General features: G+C 39.4%; 1 protein-coding gene across 1 annotated transcript in view; it reads left to right on the top strand.

Annotated features, from left to right (window-relative positions):
• The window catches only part of LOC136864560 (esterase E4), a 327,051-nt gene extending 314,592 nt beyond the window's left edge, over positions 1-12,459 (top strand). The window contains exon 13 of the mRNA XM_068226335.1: positions 12,018-12,459. Within this exon, the coding sequence (XP_068082436.1) occupies positions 12,018-12,243 (226 nt within the window). The 3' untranslated portion in view covers positions 12,244-12,459. The remainder of the gene's footprint in view (positions 1-12,017) is intronic.
• Positions 12,460-20,259: the final 7,800 nt, after the last annotated feature.

Genomic DNA, 20,259 nt, shown 5'->3' with positions numbered 1-20,259 from the left:
CAAATTAAAGTCCAGTTTTGTGGCTAAATGGACAGAATGCTTGCCTTTGGTCCGATGGCCCCAGTTCAATTTTCAGAACCAACCCCGTCACACTATTAATTCCCCTGGCTTGGGGACTGGATGTTTATGATGTCTTCGTCATTCATATTAAGCCTAAACAGAAGCTTTTTTTTTTTTTGCTATTTGCTTTACGTCATGCCGACACAGACAGGTCTTATGGCAATGATCTAAACAGATGCCATGCACCATTAGTATTATTATTATTATTATTATTATTATTATTATTATTATTATTATTATTATTATATTAAATAAACATGTTGAATTTTACAGCGGTTGTACCCATCGTTAACTGGTTAATTAGCTTCCTCGAGAAATCAGTGGTGGTATCCGACCCATGATCACGGATTCAATTCCAACCAAGAAAAGAGAACACTAAACCTGAAAGAATGCATTTCATTTTAGCAGATATACCTATAAAAAGAAAACTATATTACTCCTACAACAGGAGCCCTGCAGTTTCTTTCTACAAGGATGTAGAAGTAAATGGGAGTGAAATATCAGCACTCTGTTACCTATATAATTATGCCAGACATATGGAGGTGAGGAAGTACATACGATGACTAACGCATGGTTGACAGTTAGCAGCGGCAATCTGGCGGAACAAAGCCTAGCACAGCTATCACCCCGGTCCCAGCATCTATCAGACATGTGTCAGCAAGCCGCGTGAAGTGGGTCGAGGGGAGAGGGACAAGAGTTTGGGCTGCGATATCAGTCTCCGATGCTTAGCTCTCAGAAATATGTGCGACGTTTTTTCTCACTCCTTTTAAGTTTTGATGCTGATGATGCTAGCTGTATAAAGAGGCCCTTAATGGTATGAAATGAGACAAAATGAAATGACAAATTAAAAACTCAAAATCCTCCACTGACCACAATTCAAAACTTGAGGACGAAGAATGAATGGATGGATGGATATGAATTTAAAACGATCAGTGGAACCGACCCACGGTGCCTCACATACACAGAAGCTGGCGTAAAACAACAGTATTACTGACCAAGGGACTGCTTCTATAGCATGATACTGAATCGATAATGCTTGTAGTGAAAAGGAGTCCAAAATCCAAGTCATCGGCCCTTCATAATGGTACTTATCCCTAGAAAAGTAGAACCGTGGTATTTGTCATGTTGTGGTACTAATCAAGAGTAGTGTAGACTCATGGTATTCCACACATTATGGTACTACTCACAAGTAATGATATTCGCACATGTATTACAGACCTACTGAGGTTTGCACATTGCAGCGCCATTGGCAGGCAACGCAAACTTATGGTGTTCATCACCTAAGTGTACTAACCAGAGGGACTCGTACTATCCAATGGTGGTCCTCATATAGTGAGTACTAATCATAGGCAAGCCAGAACCGTGGGTTCCATCATCCCATTGTGTCGCTCATATAGTGCTACTAATCACAGGTAGTGTAAAAGCCGTCATGCTCTAGTTTGCTACTAATCGCAAACCTGTTAGGTTCCTAACATAGTGGTACTACTCGCAAGGAAAAGCGACCCATGGTGTTCCCCGCATGGTGGTACTAATCACAAGGAGTTTCATGGTTCTAATATAATCAAACCTTGGTCGCCCCTTTTAGTCGCCTCTTACAACAGGCAGGGGATACCATGGGTGTATTCTCTGTCTGTGTCCCCCACTCCACAGGGGGTGCTTTTAAGTTTTGTACATGGAACAATGTGTCAGATGCTTACATTATAATGTGCTTTAGACTTCCATCATTCTCAATTGAGATTTGGGCTTCACCGTTAGACTTGGTAGCCCTCAGTATATGCCACTGATTGGCATGACAATCGCACTGTGGCAGGGGTAACTAGTTCCACCTGTTCCACTTGAACAATGAATCTGCACCTACTCCAGAGTTGGTTGATTTAGTGTTGGCCATATCCTACGGGTTCGTCGAATCCAGGAATCATAGTTGTAATTGATGGCATGTCACAAAATTCTGGAGGAGTAAACAGTTTCCAATCATCAGACCACTCTTCACCTAGGTCAAGGTTCTCAGCTGTCTGCAATAGGACAGGTCTTGAATGTAGCCTGTTGCAACATGCAGCAGGTGTGTATCAGTAGGAAGAGGAAGGGCTTGATTTAGATGCAGCTGGTGGTACTCTTTAGTGATGGGGGAATATGACTTAAAAAGCTACCGAGTTGGGGTGGACTTAATGGTTCCAGAGATGATTCAGCAAGTGTTGTAAATTTGGATATTGATCTTTTGCGCACATAGGTTGTTTAGTACTGAGCTGCAGAAAGAACAAGACCCACAGCTGAACAGTGAAGAGTTATAGCATTTGAGACCATTGTTGTTCCATACAGTTTCTGAAGGATGTTGTTACATGACCAGCCTTTGACAGACTGGATTCTATCCATGGTGACACCCAAATACTTGGGATGTCTATTGTACTGCAGAAGTGTACTGTCAACAAACACTCTGCGATCAATGTCAGCCATTCGGTTGTTCAAATGGAAGGAGAAAACTTCAGTTTTATTCAGCCTGGGTTGGAGTCACCATTTGCAAACGTAGTTCCCAAGAACAGTTAGATCTCCTGCGAGTGTTTCGTAACAAAGCTAACACACTTTGTGGCCATTTCCCAGTCATCAGTGTAACCAAAATTTTCTGACTGTGTTGCAGACACATCAGCTATGTATAAGCTAAACAGAAGTGGAGTCTTTTAAATAAATAATGGCGTGTGGCCTCCAGAGAGGCCTGGTACAGGTCTTTTGAGTTGATGTCATTTATGCGACCTTTGCATCAGTGCGGATCAATTCTAATTACAAAGATGGCACACACCACCAGCCCCCGAGCCATCGGAATTAACCAATGAAGGTTAAAATCCCCACACAGGCTGGGAATTGAACCCGGAAGCCCTGGACCGAAGGCCAGCACGCTAACAATTTAGCCATGGAGCCGGACACAGAGTCTCATGGTAGATCATTGTTTAATTTCTGCTGCCTAGTAATTGCTCTGCCAATGACAACCCTGAGCATTCTGTTACTCAACATGTTATTGATGAGGTAGGCTACAGTCATGCCGGGAATCACTCTGAGTAGTTTGTACATCAGACCCTCTCTCTATACAGTATCATAAGCAGCCTTGAGATCAATGAATGCAATATGTTTTAAGCGGATGCTGGCACCCTGCCTCTTACAGGACCTGGTCAGTCCTTGTCGCCTAAACTCGACTAGATCTGTGGCAGTCTCTTCAAGTAGTTTTGGAGAAATTCTGTTCAACAGGAGTTGTTCCACTATTTTGTAGCATATGCTCAGAAGAGCTATTGGTCTGTAGCTCTCTAGTCTATCAATATATTTCCCAGGCTTCACAATGGCAATAATTTTTGCTTACTTAATTAAGCAAGGCAGCTTACCAGTATACTGGATCTTAGTAGCAAACTTACAGGGCCATAAGCGTATGATGAGTTCAGGATGGAATCCATTATATCCTGGATAATTCCCCGATTTGATGTCCTTGAGTCCTATTTCAATCCGATCACTAGTAAAGGGATGAGAATATTCAAAACAGGGCTGTCAGCTACATTTAAGCACAATTAGTTCTTTTCAGACATGTTTAGCATGGTTCTTATCTACTGATGCCTTGAAAATAGAAACCATATGAGTTCACTTGACCTACTAACTTGCTGCTGTCCAATTTTTACAGAAGAGACCATGTCTGCCTACCAGATATGTTGAAGCAATAATCTGAGGATAAAATGTACCATCCCCTTCCCCCACCCCCAAAACCTTACTTATGTTGAACTTCTACTGTGTCATGGAAAGAAACTGCATGTAATGGAAAGCATATGTGTGGAGTGCCAGGTTGCACTAAGGATCAATAGAATGATAGTTCTTGATTCCAGTTAAAAACAAGAGTGAGGTAAAGTTGTCATCTATCAATCTTACTGTTTATTTTACACACAGATCCTTTAATGAAGGAGCCTCCATGGCTCAGGTGGCAGCGCGCCGGCCCCTCACCGCTGGGTTCTGTGGTTCAAATCCCGGTCACTCCATGTGAGATTTGTGCTGGACAAAGTGGAGGCGGGACAGGTTTTCCTCCGGGTACTCTGGTTTTCCCCTGTCATATTTCATTCCAGCAACACTGTCCAATAAAGAATGAAAACCTATAACCTGTTTTCCAGTCATTGACCGGGTCAGGGATGTAATGAATAAAGTGGATATAGGCTATTAGTACGATGGGGTCACCACTCCCAAAGTGATTTATTAATGACTAATAGATGCTATGAAATGTGAATGGAGAGTGAATTAGGAGGATACACTCATTTTTTCACCTTTGTAAAGCACAAATCTCACATGGATTGACCGGGATTGGAACCACAGTATCCAGCGGCGAGAGGCCGACGTGTTGCCGTCTGAACCACGGAGGCTCCAACACTCTCCAGTATCATTTCATTTCATCTGTCATTCATTAATCATTGCCCCAGATGAGTGCGACAGTCTTCGGCAGCCAGCACAATTCCTATCCTCATCTCTAGATGGGGGCTTCATTTGTTCCATTCATGACCCGATCGAATAACTGGAAACAGGCTGTGGATTTTCATTTCATTTCATCATTTAATGAAAGGTATAAATTTCCCGGGTAAGATTTAGTTAGGAGGAAATCATGCAAGCAGTTTGGCTGCTGACCTGAGTATGATGATAGATGGACTGTAGAAGGCTTCCCATCAGACAGTTCAATATTTGAACAAATATTGGAGGAATGTGAGGAGAAGGTTGTCTCTTCAAAGGCAAAAATGATGTCAGCAAATGGTTTCAAGTACAGAAGCAAGGTGTTACTGCAATATTTCTGTATAATGGAGGAAATGGAAGGAAGGTGTGACTAATTCTTTTGAATACAAGTGAAAGCTGAGTTGAAAAGGGTTCTGTAAATTTACGAAAGGTAGAGACATGAAGGTGACAAAAACGTTCAAACTGAACAATGGCAGGACAAAAATCACAATATGATGATATAGGCACCATTGAGACTAAATATATCTTGTGAAACTGTACAAATTATATGACATAGGCAGCATATAAAAATATACCGAGAGAAATGTAGGTACAGTTGTGAAGCATGAGATGAGTAAGAAATAAGGTAGAGGAAAATTATGGCACTGATGATGAGTTTTTAATTTTTTTATTTGAGTTTAAGTGTATTGGTGTAGAAAAGGCTGCAGTGCAAACTACGAACACATGGCCATGAAGATAACTTGTTCATTCTTACAAACTTGCAGACCAAACGCAAGACAAATAAATTTTGCAAGTTGTTTTACGTCGCACCGACACAGATAGGTCTTATGGCGATGATGGGAGAAAAACGGCCTAGGAATGGGAAGGAAACGGCCATGGCCTTACTTAGGGTACAGCCCAGGCATTTGCCTGGTATGAAAATGGCAAACCACGGAAAACCATATTCAGGGCTGCCGACAGTGGGGTTCGAACCCACTATCTCCTGAATACTGGATACTGGCCGCACTTAAGCGATTGCAGCTATCGAGCTCGGTCAAGACAAATAACAAAGGACGTATGTATGTGTGTGTGTGAAATGTGGCACCGGCATGAGACTATCACAGGGTCGCTGACTGGGTACTACCCACAGAGACATCTTCGAATATTATAAACTACCTTAAATTACTAAGCGGGAAGGATAAGAGAGAAGATAAAATAAAAAAATCTGAATGAGAACCTGTTAGGAGAACATAATGCTACCACTAGTACAGTGGTAACACTAAACAAGGTTCAAACACAGTTAAAAGGGGAAGGTAAGAGTACAATATACAATATAAGAAAACACTACACACTCGGAAAAACAGTAGCTAGCATTACGCGGATCTCCAACAAAACAAGTACGCAACTATCAGTAGGGCCAACTAGTGAACGACAAAACGGGAAGATGGAAGGGCTGGGAACCTACCAGAGGCATGGACATGGCTTAGACAGCGGATTCCGAAATAAATCCCCGTGATCCTTAGATTTGAAAAATATTATTTACAAAATAATCTTACAAATACATTCTAAGTTACGAGCTATAAGTTCAGTGGTATCCATAGCTTATTTCGTAGCAGTGTAAATTCAAATTTCAAACAACTATACATCTAGTTACCAATGTAGTTGTACAATGCAATATATAGTGATGTGAAAAAGGTTATCCAAAACTTAGCGTACCTAAAGTGATACAGAACTACCAGAGGCAACCCCCAAGGGAAATAATGTTAAACTGCATTCTACATACTTTAGTGAAACAAGAAATGGGAATGCCTCGGAAACGAACAGGTAAGTCCAGCTGAAAAACTAAGGCGTCATAAGTAACTAATTTGGTGAATCTAGGCGAGGTTAGGGCAGACTCCTGTATGAAAAGCAAATCGGAACATTACGGAAATTTTAGCAGGAACGGAATTCAAGAGTGCTTACCCGAGGAGAGTGCCATCCCGGAAACCGGGGGACGTCATCCAGATAGGCTGCTCGCAGACAGATAGACCAAGACCGACAGATTTCAGGATACAGAATCAATTCGAACACTGCCTCGCTCACTATATATAGGAAATTCCGACCTTGGAGGCAGCCAATCAGCGTGCACGAGTTCCCTATCGCCACCTAGACTCGCCAATCACAACCTTACTTTCGATCGCGAACCTTGACTAACATTCTAGAATACGCATGATCGCGAAAGTCGTATTTTTCCAGAATAGACAGAACACACTTTCTAGAACACATACCAACAAAGTAACACACCCTGTACAAAAGTTATGTAACTTTCTGGATCTTTCCAGGAACTATAGACAGAATATAGACAGAATTCTACTATATACAAATGCCTATGTTACAACATTATACAGTACAGGTTAGGTCAATAAAAATAAAACATCATATCATATTTTACAAACAAGGTCTTAAAAATAATACATTCCACTCGCATTACATGGTTCACTTGTAACACATAAATTTATTAAATAATAAACTCTGGCAAAGTAAACATCCCTACATCAATAAAACAATGTTCGGACTGTACATGGATACGTCGTACCTTCGTCAACTCATGTGAATTTCTTTTGTTCAAATTCTACAAATTAATCTACATTAGGTCACTGCATAAATCATCATCTATTGAAAAATTCATCAACCCAATTACCAACCTCAACATTTCCACTTTGTCAACAATGACCATAAAACCATCAATCTTATCAGCTGATTTAAGATTCATCCAACACATTACTGAATTTAGCTCATATTACATCTCCTTATCATTTACCAATATTGCTTTAGTCCACTAACTCTTTACTTAAATTCACTATTTGGTTTCCATCATTTTTGGTAATCACTACATTTCAAAATATTAATAATAATATTAAGGTAGTTGACCATCACTTGTTTGTCAAAGTGACCTTTTGAAATAAAAAAATTCTCAATGCATTCATCCATTCCTGAGTTCAAAATCAGTATCCACTTTTCACACTCCCAAAATCATTTAATTATTAAATTATGAAAACTCATATTATAATTATACGATTATTTAGAATTATTACAATATTATCATCATGTAATCATGAAGCTGTTTGTAAATTAAAAATCCCAGCACTCATTCTATCATTCATGAACTTTATAAACATGAAGTTAAAATCGTTAAGTCATTAGTAATCATCAAGCTTGAGGCCATCACCTCATTAAATCGTTAAGTCCGAAACCATCAAAGATTATTCAATCATTTAATTTTGCTACCTCATTTAATTATTAAGTCCGCAACATTTCATTAATTCATTCTTACATTGCTTTACTTCCTACTCTATTTATATACAACACGGGAAAAATGCGACCGAACCGTCAAGTACCTCTGACCCGGATTTAATTAAGTTACTATTCTGATTCATCATTAAAGAGAAAATATCTCACGTACTTACACTCAGCTGTTCAAATAATACAAAGTTAAGCGTCAACTTCTGTAGCAAAGGACCTACACTAAATAAAAAATCACAATCTTAATCTACACTGACTCTATGACAATAGGGCGGAACCAATATTGTCGCAAAATGTCAACCACAAGTGAAATGAGTTCACACAATCGAACAGAATTTTGCCACTGCAAAACCAGAATTTGCATTGACAAGTTCATGATAAATTACACATCATATGTACAACATACAACAACAGTCAAACACATCATGACAGAAACATCATATCCATTGACCTGGCCGGGCATCGAACTCCAAGTCTTCAGCATCGCAACTTTACAGTGACCTATCCTTTCCTTCAACACAATGTGGGCAGTCACAAAGTGTGATTAGTATTTTAAATATCAATGCGGTGTTCCTAAAAGTCTCTCAAGTAGAACTGTATAATAAATGACATTCATTCTTTCATTCTATAAGACCTTAACCAATGCAGTGAACTCCACTAATACACACATCCAGTCGGCGAACGATACTGTTATCTCCGAACATAAATCACATCTGTTTATTCCACTGACACGGCAAAATTTATGTGGACTCTAAATGAATCTCTCCGTTCTAATTTAATCCATATCTCTTTTAAATTATCTTACATGTCACTTGGCCTCCCGGGGCGAAAAACAACAATCATTCTGAAGCATTTAGCGCTTTCAATGTACCTTACACATTCTACATATCACATATCTAATTCATACATTTCTCCTGGATTTCATATCATCTCAAGAAACATTTATCGATTTGCGGCACTATATATTTCATATTACACTTCACAATATCCTCGGTTCGTTTCCCACGACTGGTATGTGTCTCTTAAAGGCCTTACTTCGAAACTATCTTACTAAACCTCACCTGAATTTATATAACAGATTATTACTTCCTGACAGTACATTCCGTCTAATGGTCAAAATATACAGGTTACTGACTGATAAAAACGGACTATAAAATTTCACTGTAATGTGCGCAGGTGGCCCAGGTTCGACTCTTCACAACATCAATGATTTTTCTCGATGATCTTAACACAATATCATGCACATGCCATAACTATTTACCCTATTCCTAGGATTATTAATCCATACTGAATGCCGTCTATCTTACTTAAATATTTACACACACATGGATATCACATCTGAAGATCACGCACTATGCAAATCGTATTTCCACACACAAATGTTAGTACTATCGAAGATCGTATTTCCACGCACATAATCATGGTATTTGAGAAGATCATATTCACACACGAGTCTTATTCTACACAAAATTATTTTCCCCCAGGCATCGGTATATAATATTATTCCCTACAACTAGCTACCCTTTGCTACAGTGGAAAAAGAAATATAAAATTGAACTTCCATGCAAGGAAAAGAAAATTTATTTACAAGTTAACAGTTGAACGTGCATAAGTGACATATAATGAATCAGGTAGAACTTATCAGTTTCGGTGGCGTCCTGTTCAGCTACACAACATCTGGAATCTCAGGTAGGCCCCATGGTGGAGTTTTAGTGCATCATACTGGTGACTTTAACATTTGCACTAATGCCTTCCTGGGTATCCATATTCTTCATACTTGCTGGCATTTGTATTTACACTGCTTCACAATTATTATCACACTAAAATCACAAAACAAAATATACGTGGGTTACTTATAAGTACACTTTTCACTACTATTTATACAATCACAAAGGAAAGAAAACCACTCAGTCTATGCAATATTCTACGGTCCACGACTCGCGACACGGCAAAGTGTCCCAATGCTCAAAATCACTCCGGTCCTTATTGCTTCGTTAAAGTTAATATTCTGGTATTACTCCTTCAAATTCTCTACCCCTTTCACTTCCATCATATACGTGAAAATAAAATGCGTCGGATCCAGTCATATTTTAAGGCTATTATAGTTATCAGGCTGAGAAATGCTCAAGATTTCTATGAATGGCAAGCGCCATTCACCATCCTTCTATCTAATACCAAATCCCGTAGCAGAGTGTTTCTCCACAGCAGCACGTGGCTTTCTTCCGGCACGCCGACACACGGGGAAATCCCCTCATCAATGGTGCAATATCCTCTTGGGTATAACTACACTTATTGGTCGCAATGGTTTATTAGGAGAATATCGTCTTAAATTCTCGTTTAACTAAAAGCCTAAAATTAATTCTACGTTGTCCTTGGCGAAATTTTATCCATTATTGGAGGGCTTTTACACTAGCGGCCATATTTCCTTTCCCCTCTCCTCGAACATGCTGTACGCTGATTTGTTGCACAGAAGGGCTGCCAACTTAAATCCAAGTAACTCGATCACGCTTCCTTTCCCCTTATGAGTGGAAGATTCCATAGCTTCTATATTGCGCCATCCAATGACCTTGACACGTGTACTCCAACTTCAAGCTCAGGCACGCAGAATTTCAACACACATCCGGTCTCTACTGTAATTTCACTCCATTCTCCTGTAATTTTCTCTAATTTATAATATTTTATGCCAGTGATCCAACCCATTCGGGTTCGGTATGCATGTATGTATGTATGTATGTATGTATGTATGTATGTATGTATGTATATATGTATGTATGTGCAAGAAATTGAAGTTATTTCTCATGATTTTGAGTCCTCAACTAATTTTCAATTGCAAAAAGCAAAACCTTGTTTATATCTATTCCAGGTAAAATTATATATTGTAGCTTTCAGTTTCCTTGAGGATTCAAACTATACAGAGGCTGGAAAATGCTTTTACTGGAATAATAAGACATTGTGTCTTAATATATTTCATGTTCATTGTTTTAGATCAATGATCATACATTTCCAGTGTAATGTTGCAAAGAGTTAATGAGTCCAGTTCTGTGTTGATCTGATCTTGAATGATTTCATACCTGATTCGGTTCTTCACTTCAGTGTGTGAGCCATTAGTGAAATTATGTACTTATGTATGTATGTTTGTATGTATGTATTTTTGTTGTTGTACCTGCTCTGTATTTAAAAGGTAATGTATTGTTTGCTAGTTTCTATATACAGGAATTTTAAATAAATGTATCATATGTTTCTACAAAAGTTAGTACTGAACAGAACCTTTTATCCAGTTTTGAACAGAACTAGTATTTGTACAATCACTTGATACTTTTATTTAACATATTCACTTCCGTATCTGACTTAAGTCAGGTAACATTTTGCCAGTGCCTTAAGGTGTTTGAAAAACTTCAAAGTTGATGATGATGCTTGTTGTTTAAATGGGCCTAACATCTGGGTCATTGACCCCAAGCTTCAAATTTCATGATGCATTTAGTGTCTTACGTTTGCCAATAATTCTTATACCTTAACACTTTTGTGTGATGTGGTTTGCCATAATGGGATATATACACAAATTTTTGCAATTTCTATGTTAAGCTTGTAAAATTCAAAAACTGACCATTACTGCCTACTGGTCATGGGCACGTATTGCAAGGTGCAAGTATACTTGCACAGCCGTAGGTTGGTAATGTCTCTGAGCCAGAGGTACTCCTAAAGCCTGTTGTAAATGGGTGGGGAGGGCCTACAGAAAATAAATGGTGGTTCCACACGTGGTTGTTGACGGGGTGGAAGAGTACCTTTAGATCTAGGACTGTCTTGCCGCCTGTTGTGTGGAGAAAAAAAAACAAGGCATTTCTGGTATATGTGTTAAATTAACTCTGTGCATCTTCACAGAGGGCATACCACACCAGGAAACATTATGCTCAGGAAATGGTCAGGAGTGAATACGTTAATGAGTCTGTATTTACAGTACTGGAATTGTAATTTATGATTTCCTTTCTTATGCTGTGTACAACAAGAATTACTAATTATATTGTTATTTGAAAGGAATGGTATAATTTCAACCTTTGAATCATATTTCAGTCTACTTTAGCTTGTACACTGTAACTTCTGTCAATCTTTGGCAAGATATTCTCCCTAATGTTCTTGAAATCCTTACAATCAGTAAATTTCCATATAGGTATATTTTGTCTGGATGGCTGTCATAACTGGGTTTTTAATTTCTTTTTTCTTAATTTCTATGAACACAGAAATCCAACCGTGAACTCAACAGAAATCCATTGGGAACCCATGAAGACGGATAGTTTGAACTACCTGCATATAGGATCTGACTTAACAATGAAGAAGGACTTATTTCATGACCGCATGGCTTTGTGGGATGAACTATTTCCCCTCCCAGAAGCTAATGAAGATAATGGAGGTTCATCATCATGTGATGAATGGACTGAATTCCAGATGACTATTGAAGCTGAATGATAACATGTGTGATTTCATTTTTAAAATATTGGTTCTTAAATTGAAATACTGATTTAAATTAAAAGTATGGAAATGAAATATGTAAATCCTGTGTTGTCAATTGCACCTTCATAGAGAAAGTATTCATTTCCTATGAAAAACGTGCATATTTTCAGAACAGGTCCACCTGAAACTTTGTATAAAGCAGAAGCTTAATAAAGACATCCTTGACCAAAATCCATGTTTTGTTAAATGAATAAAGACTACTAATAACTCTACAAAATGCTTAAGTATAAGTTTGGTGTTAATACATCATCAAATTTCCTCAAGAAATTGGCAGGCTTTTCTACTCAGTCTTGTACTGTGTAGGAAATGAGAGATGAATTTGCAAAATGTTACGAAGGTAAAGGTGCTGCCTAGATGAGGCAGTAAAGGTATGCTTTGCTTATTACACGAAAATGAATTGTGAAACTTGTGCTTTATGCCAAGAAATCTATACCAAGGTAAGTCCATAATCATTTTTATAAATATATTACACTAACCTGCAATGATTTCCCAGTTTTGGTGAAAATAGGTGGTTCATATGGAAACCGATGGGCTGATTTTGAAAACACCAAATGTTTTGCTCTAACACATACAGATTTTATGTAATTAGATTTATATATATACCGGGTGGTTCACCAGCCCCTTATTTGTTTAGAGATACGCAACCCAAATAATTTAGTTTTATGAACATCAAATAATTTGAAATTTCTCCTTATGGTCGATAAGGCTCTCCGCTACCTGTGTGTCATCATTGTAAATTGATCCATGGACCTAGCAAAGGAAGAACTACTATGCACAATTCCGCGCCAGGACAGTTCTCCATACATTGCACCTTGAAATAAAACAGCTACCCGTAATACGATCAAATTAATAGGTTATGCCACATGTTCTGTAATGTAAAGAAGTTAAATGAACACTGTAAAATATCACTGAAGACTTTCACATGGATATTAACTTTCGAGGTGGAACGGCCATACTTAAGTACTAAACCTGTAGCAGGTACATTGTCTGTTGACTTTGTGGCCAAATCAGTTAAGGTCTGGAGCAGAAGGTGTGTGAGTATTGGCAGCGCACTGGTTCGAATCCAGCATAAGGCAATTTTTTTTAAATGACAGAGGTGCTCCATTTTAGTAGGGATACAATAATAATCAATTTTTTTACTATTAGTTTTAAGGGATGCACTCTGATTTGGCATCTTTCCATTATGGATGGGTGGGGGAAGGATCGGGAAGGAACAACAACAACCACTACTACTACTACTACTACTAAAATGTTTTCATTCCTCCCCTGAAGGGGGAGGTGGGCCTCTTAGACGGTAACGCCGTCTCTCAGGCCAGGAGATTTGTTCGGTGAAGATGTTCGGAGAAGGTGAGGGGGTTGACGGCTGTGGCCTATACTAAGAACTGTTCCGGAATTCGCCTTAGCGCAGGAGTATGGAAAACCACGGGAAACCATTCTCATGACAGCCAACGGTTGGGGCCAGCCATGAGGTCCAGCCCTGTCCCGTCTCCCGAATGCAGAGGCGTACAGCCACGGTTGAGCCGTGGTCACCCTTCCTCTGCTCGGTTGACCGGTCAGAGTGCAGAGCTCTTGGAGCACAGACCAGATGCGGCCACTTAAGGGCCGAGACCCACTCAGCATCTACCGACCCGGTAAGGATATCGGCCATGATTTTTACTAAGGTACCGTCCCGGCATTTGTCTGGTGGTGAAAATGGGAAACCGAGGAAAACCATTTTCAAGACGGCCAGCATGAGATTCGGATCCACATCCTCCTGAGTCCAACGCACACACCTACGAGGTCACATCACAGGACTTACTCACTTCCTCACGATGTATTCCTATGACAAGTACATTGAGTTGTTACTAATTTATGAAGAAAGGACGGTCACTGTAAACGGCGTTAATTGAAAAAAAATGTGTACCAGCCTGTGAACCGAACCTACTACCAGACAGCTTGGCTGATACAATAGCAGTTACACATGATTAGGCCACCTTAGCTATCGTTAGGCGTGGCGCATGGCTAGCACATTGTAGTCCTTATAGACAGTCCGGCTCCATTCCTAAATGGTTAGTGTGCTGGCCTTTGGCCACAGGGGTCCCAGGTTCGATTCCCAGCAGCGTCGGGAATTTTAACCTTAATTGGTTAATTTCCCTCGCACCGGGGCTGGGTGTATGTGTTGTCTTCATCATAATTTCATCCTCATCATGACGTGCAGGTCACCTACGGGTGTCAAATCAAAAGACCTGCATCTGGCAAGCCGAAATTGTCCTCGGACACTCCCGGCACTAAAAGCCATACGCCATTTCATTTCATTTCCGTATAGACACTTAGTGTCCAAAAATAAGATAGTGTTAATCGCAGCTGTGATCATTTTACACATTCATTATAGTTTTAAAAATAGAAATAACACTGCCGCTCATGATTTCTACCAAATTCGCGAGCATTATATAAACAGTACAGTAATACTAATGCCATAAAGGAGCAGGTACTAATGTTTTCCGGATGACTATGATATACACATTAGTTGGGTAAACTACCTCCAAGAAAATAAGGGGCTGGTGAACCACCCGGTGTATATATATATATATATATATATATATATCAATGTTAGAGATTTAATGTAAATTTAATGAAATTTGAATTCACTTTATCACATTTCAAAAAAATTTACCAGGCATCAAAATATGTGAGCAATGCTAATATTCGTGTGTAGAATTCAGTGAAAAAAGAAACATAAATGACTTATCATGTGCCATTTACAAGACAAAAATTTTAAAAAAAGATATCCTAAAATTCTTATACCAGGTGGCTCACGAATGCCGTAATTTCTATTTATAAATGTCCTGCATGCAAAAGTGATGTGTGGGATGTCTACCAACTTATTTTAACAGGGCCACTACTGCCAGCGGACAGGTTATGTCAGATTATGAAGAGATAAGAACCACACTTTCGCTCGCAGCATGTTATTCAGCACTACAGGTCTAATGCACCCCTTGTATTAGTAAACCTCGTTTTCCACCGCATAGTTCTAGGCTGGTGTATGGTACAGCCGCACTATATTTGCTGTCTGCATATCGGCAATGGCTAGTGTGTTCAGCAGCGAGGAATACACAGACATTATTTTAATCTGAACAACCTGGTAGGAATGCAGCCGAAGCTCCAAACAGACGGATGCCTTCTACACACGTATTTCGTCGAACAGTATTAGTTTTTGTTTCATACAAGCAACTCTTTTTTTTGAGTGGAATGTCTACACGAATATAATTTTTTTTTTGCTAGTTGCTTTACGTCGCACCAACACAGATAGGTCTTATGGCAACGATGGGACAGGGAAGGGCTGGGAGTGGGAGGGAAGCGGCCATGGCCTTAATTAAGGTACAGCCCCAGCATTTGCCTGGTGTGAAAATGGGAAACCACGGAAAACCATGTTCAGGGCTGCCGAAAGTGGTGTTCGAACCTACTATCTCCCGAATACTGGATACCAGCTGCACTTAAGCAACTGCAGCTATCGAGCTCGGTCGAATAAAAACTAATAAGATATTAAATTTCCTTTTCTGCATCTCTGGCGTGTTTACAAACAGTGGCAACGATTAGGGTGTGAGGCGAGGAGGGACAATTGCCCCTATCCCCACTTTGTGGAGTAAACATTACATTTTTATTCCACTTTAGCCACCTGGAACTAGGAATTAGTTTAAAAAAGCTATTTGTACAATCCTTGTTGTCTTATCTTCTAATTCTTTCCTTTACTTTCTTTAATTATTAACATAATTATTGGCGGAAATACGCACAAAATGCCGTTCGTTGGGGCTAACCGATTTGTATAGCACTACGACAAGTAGTTGAGACTTTGCATTGGCTGTGAGCAAGGGTAGTAGGGGTACATATTTTTTGGCCAAGGTCGTGGACGCTGAGTTACAATTCACCCTCTTCCCGTGCGCATTCGTCAGTCTGGCAGTCTCTTTAATGTCCGTTAGTTTCTTCGTGTGTATTCAAATACTAAATGAACTTTAATTGCATAATCATGCCGTACTTTTATTTAACAGTACCGGGCAAGCTGGCCATGGGGTTAGGGGCGCGCAGCTGTGAGCCTGCACCCGGGAGATAGTGGTTTCGAATCCCATTGTTGGCATCCCTGAAGATGGTTTTCTTTTCTCATTTTCATGCAAGGCAAATGCTGGGGCTGTACTTTAATTAAGGCAACAGCTGCTTCCTTCCCCCTCCTATGTTTAAGAGACATGGTGAAAATTTTAATATACAGCATTGAATAAAAATCTCAAATAAACTATTATTACAAATAAACTGCGGGGCAGCTTAATTACATTTACATAATAAATATCTCAACACAAACGAAAGAATTTAGTCCGGTGAAAGTAAAGTTGGTATTACCTCACGTTGAAATTACAATTACAATTAAATCTATTTTTTTACAATTGGCTTTACGTCGCACAGACACAGATAGGACTTACGGTGACGATGGGACAGGAAATGGCTATGCGTGAAAAGGCAGCGGCCTTGGTCTTAATTCAGGTACAGTGCCTGGTGAGAGAATGGGAAATCACAGAAAACCATCTTCAAGGCTGCCGATAGTGGGATTCAAAACCACTATCTCCCGGGAGCAAGCTCACAGCTGCGTGCCCCTAACCCCACGGCCCGCTTGCCCGGTACAATAAATAGAAATACGGCATGATTATGCAATTAAAATTAATTTAGTATTTGAATACACACTAAGAAACTAACGAACACTAAAGAGACTGCCAGACTGACGAATGCACGCGGCAAGCTGGTGAATTATAACTCAGCGTCTACGACCTTGGCCAAAAAATATGTACCCCTACTACCCTTGCTCACAGCCAATGCAAAGTCTCAACTACTTGTCGTAGCACTATACAAATCGGTTAGCCGCAACGAACGGTATTTTGTTTGCGTATTTCCGCCAATAATTATGTTAACAATTAAAGAAACTAAAGGAAAGAATTAGAAGATAAGACAACAAGGATTGTAAAAATAGCTTTTTTAAACTAATTCCTAGTTCCAGGTGGCTAAAGTGGAATAACAATGTAATGTTTACTCCACAAAGTGGGGAGAGGGGCAACTGTCCCTCCTCGCCCCACACCCTAATCGTTGCTACTGTTTGTAAACACGCCAAAGATGCAGAAAAGGAAATTAAATAACTTATTGATTTATATACGAGTAGACATTCCACTCAAAAAAGGAGTTGCTTGTATGAAACAAAAACTAATACTGTTCAACGAAATACGTGTGTAGAAAGGCATACGTCTGTTTGGAGTTTCGCCTGCATTCTGACCAGGTTGTCCAGATTAACATAATGTATGTGCATTGGTCACTGCTGAACACACTAGCCATTGCCGATATGCAGACAGCAAATATAGTGCGGCTGTACCATACACCAGCCTAGAACTATGCGGGGAAAAAGATGTTTACTAATACAAGGGGTGCATTAGACCTGCATCACTGAATAACATGCTGTGAGCAGAAGTGCGGTTCTTATCTCTTCATAATCTGTCGTAACCTGTCCGCTGGCAGTAGTGCCCCTGTGAAAATAAGTTGGTAGATATCCCACACATCATTTTTGCATGCGGGACATTTATAAGTAGAAAGTACGGCGTTCGTGAGCCACCTCGTACATGCAAATTTACAGAAATATGAAATTAATTTTGTCGCTGGTGGTGAGTTGATAGATTCGGTGGAATCATTTAATTCTTGACTTGTCATGAAACCGTTGTTGAAAGAAACTAAGGAACTAACATTTTGTTTTTTTGGTGCTGTAAATTCATGTAAATTTCTATGCGTTTTAATTTTTGTGAAATTTGTGGATTTAAAGAATTTTCAGGACTTACAGGAAAGACTGTGAACTGTTGATATTTAATAATCATTATGAGTGTTGGAAGACATTGATATTGGAGATTCCAGTAATATGTTTGTTGTAACCCATTTTTGTATCACCCTGTAGTTGCCACGTGGAGGCTTTGATCACGAAAACGCTGAGTTTCACAATCAAAACTTCTAGAATATATTTCCCACATTACCATATATGGTGCTGTAATGCTATTGCCGAAAATAACAATAAATTGTATTGGTGAAACTTCGGGTCGAATCATAGGTGACTTCCCTGATTGGCTGTTGAGTATTTCTCAATTTCCGAACTTCTGGCTCCTTAGCAGGAGCAATGCTCTGTTCAGTGTCTTTGGTTTTTGTACGTCTTAACGATCGGACGCACCTTACGCTCAGCAGCTCCAGCCATCCCGGGGTAAGCATGTTTTCTTTTCTCAAGTGTTAATTTAAAATGTAAATTAATTTGTGTGGAGTTGTAATTATGTCATATTCCCTGTTAAATTTTCCTTGTAAATTTCATTGTCAAAGTTATATGCTCACCTATTTACAGGTAATTGTAATATTGTGTAGATATTTACTTTTCTGAAGAACCATCGATAGGGATCTCGTGGTTCAATTTAACCTTTTTCTTAATTGATGATGTTATCCTTTTAATTGATGTTTTATACCTTGTTAAAATTCAATGTGTTGAGTAAATTAGACTAAAGGGTAATGTTCTCACGTTTCTTTCCCTACAACTTCGCGTCAGATCTCGTCCTCTGTAGGGTTTCCCAGCCAGCTTCCCATATATTCTTTCTCTAGGTGTCATGTTGATAACCCTGCATAGCTATGTGTATGTTGTCAAAATTTTAAATGTTTTACTGGTATATCATTGGCTGACGTTGTTCTTTCAGGTCTGTTATTTTGGATTATTAAATCATTATGTATTTTATATGTACCTTGTATTATGTGCTCTCTTCTGTAAAAGGAGGGGGTTACATCTGGTAGCAGAGCGTGGTTGTAGAAGAAAGAGGTGCGAAAGCAATAACCCTTGTCTAACCTAAAAAATAACCTGGTATCATCTCCTAACGTAATTTCTTGTTAACATGTCTCGTGTGGTCCCTGTCCCGTTCCATTTGAGGAAAGAGGAATTAGTTTACGAACTTCGTATTCGTAAATTGAATTCGACTGGAAGGGTTAGGGATGACGCGAGCTTGTGAAAGCAATCGCTGAACGTAACAATAGCCATATCCAACCTATCAACAGACGAAGTGTGTGCATCTTTGACCCTTAAGAAAAATTTACCGAATTCGAAGCTATTATTTTGTCCTTTTGTTCCTCCAAACAGTCTAATGCTCAGTTAACATGTGTGAAAGCCCAAGTGCAGCATTACGTGGACAGGATTCGTGACCTGTTAACTCTTAATTTATCTATAAACGAGCAACAGGAATGAGAACTGTTATTATTAAAGTTTTCCGGGATTTTCGATAAAATTGTAGGCTTGCTAGAAGGCAATGCGTCGTCTAGCTCCAGTTCTGTACTTGATGTGTCTGCTCCGTCTGAAACTTGTAACAGTGACACTATCTCGGTATCTACTGCTTCACAATTTAGTAACGTGGTAACTTGTGATAATGTTCCCCTCCAATCTTCTCCTGTTATATTTACAATACCAGTGATGGTTCTTTTACACAAGTTGGTATGTCTACCATTCCTATGGGAACTGTTAATTCTACTGTGTATTTATCTCAACCTTCGGTTGCGATCCAAGTTGTTTCTCTTCCTATTGTGCAAAGATATCCCCATGTCCAAGTGTCACCTGTAGCAAAAGCTTCGGTGGTGTCACAAATGTGTGAAAATGTTTCGCAGATGCGAATATCTGTGCCGGTTTCAATGCAATCTAGCTGCAGTCCTAACCTCACTTTTAGTACACCCACCCTTTCCCAGGGGCGTTCAAATCAAAATTTCTATACAACTGTGATGCCTTCTCTTAATCAATCCAGTCCTGTTAAGGTACGTACTACGCCTGCTGTTTCTCAAATGTTTGCTAATTTACCTCATCCATTAACTGCTCTATTTAAGGGCGTATCTAAGTTCACCGCTAATTCAATTGAAGATATTGTTACATTTCTACATTTCTTGGTTGAATTTAAAGATCAA

The sequence above is a fragment of the Anabrus simplex genome, chromosome 2 (assembly GCF_040414725.1).
Source record: "Anabrus simplex isolate iqAnaSimp1 chromosome 2, ASM4041472v1, whole genome shotgun sequence".
Classification (NCBI taxonomy): Eukaryota; Metazoa; Arthropoda; class Insecta; order Orthoptera; family Tettigoniidae; genus Anabrus; species Anabrus simplex.
The sequence above is the reverse complement of the archived record's forward strand: the minus strand, read 5'-3'. Positions and strand labels throughout refer to the sequence as shown.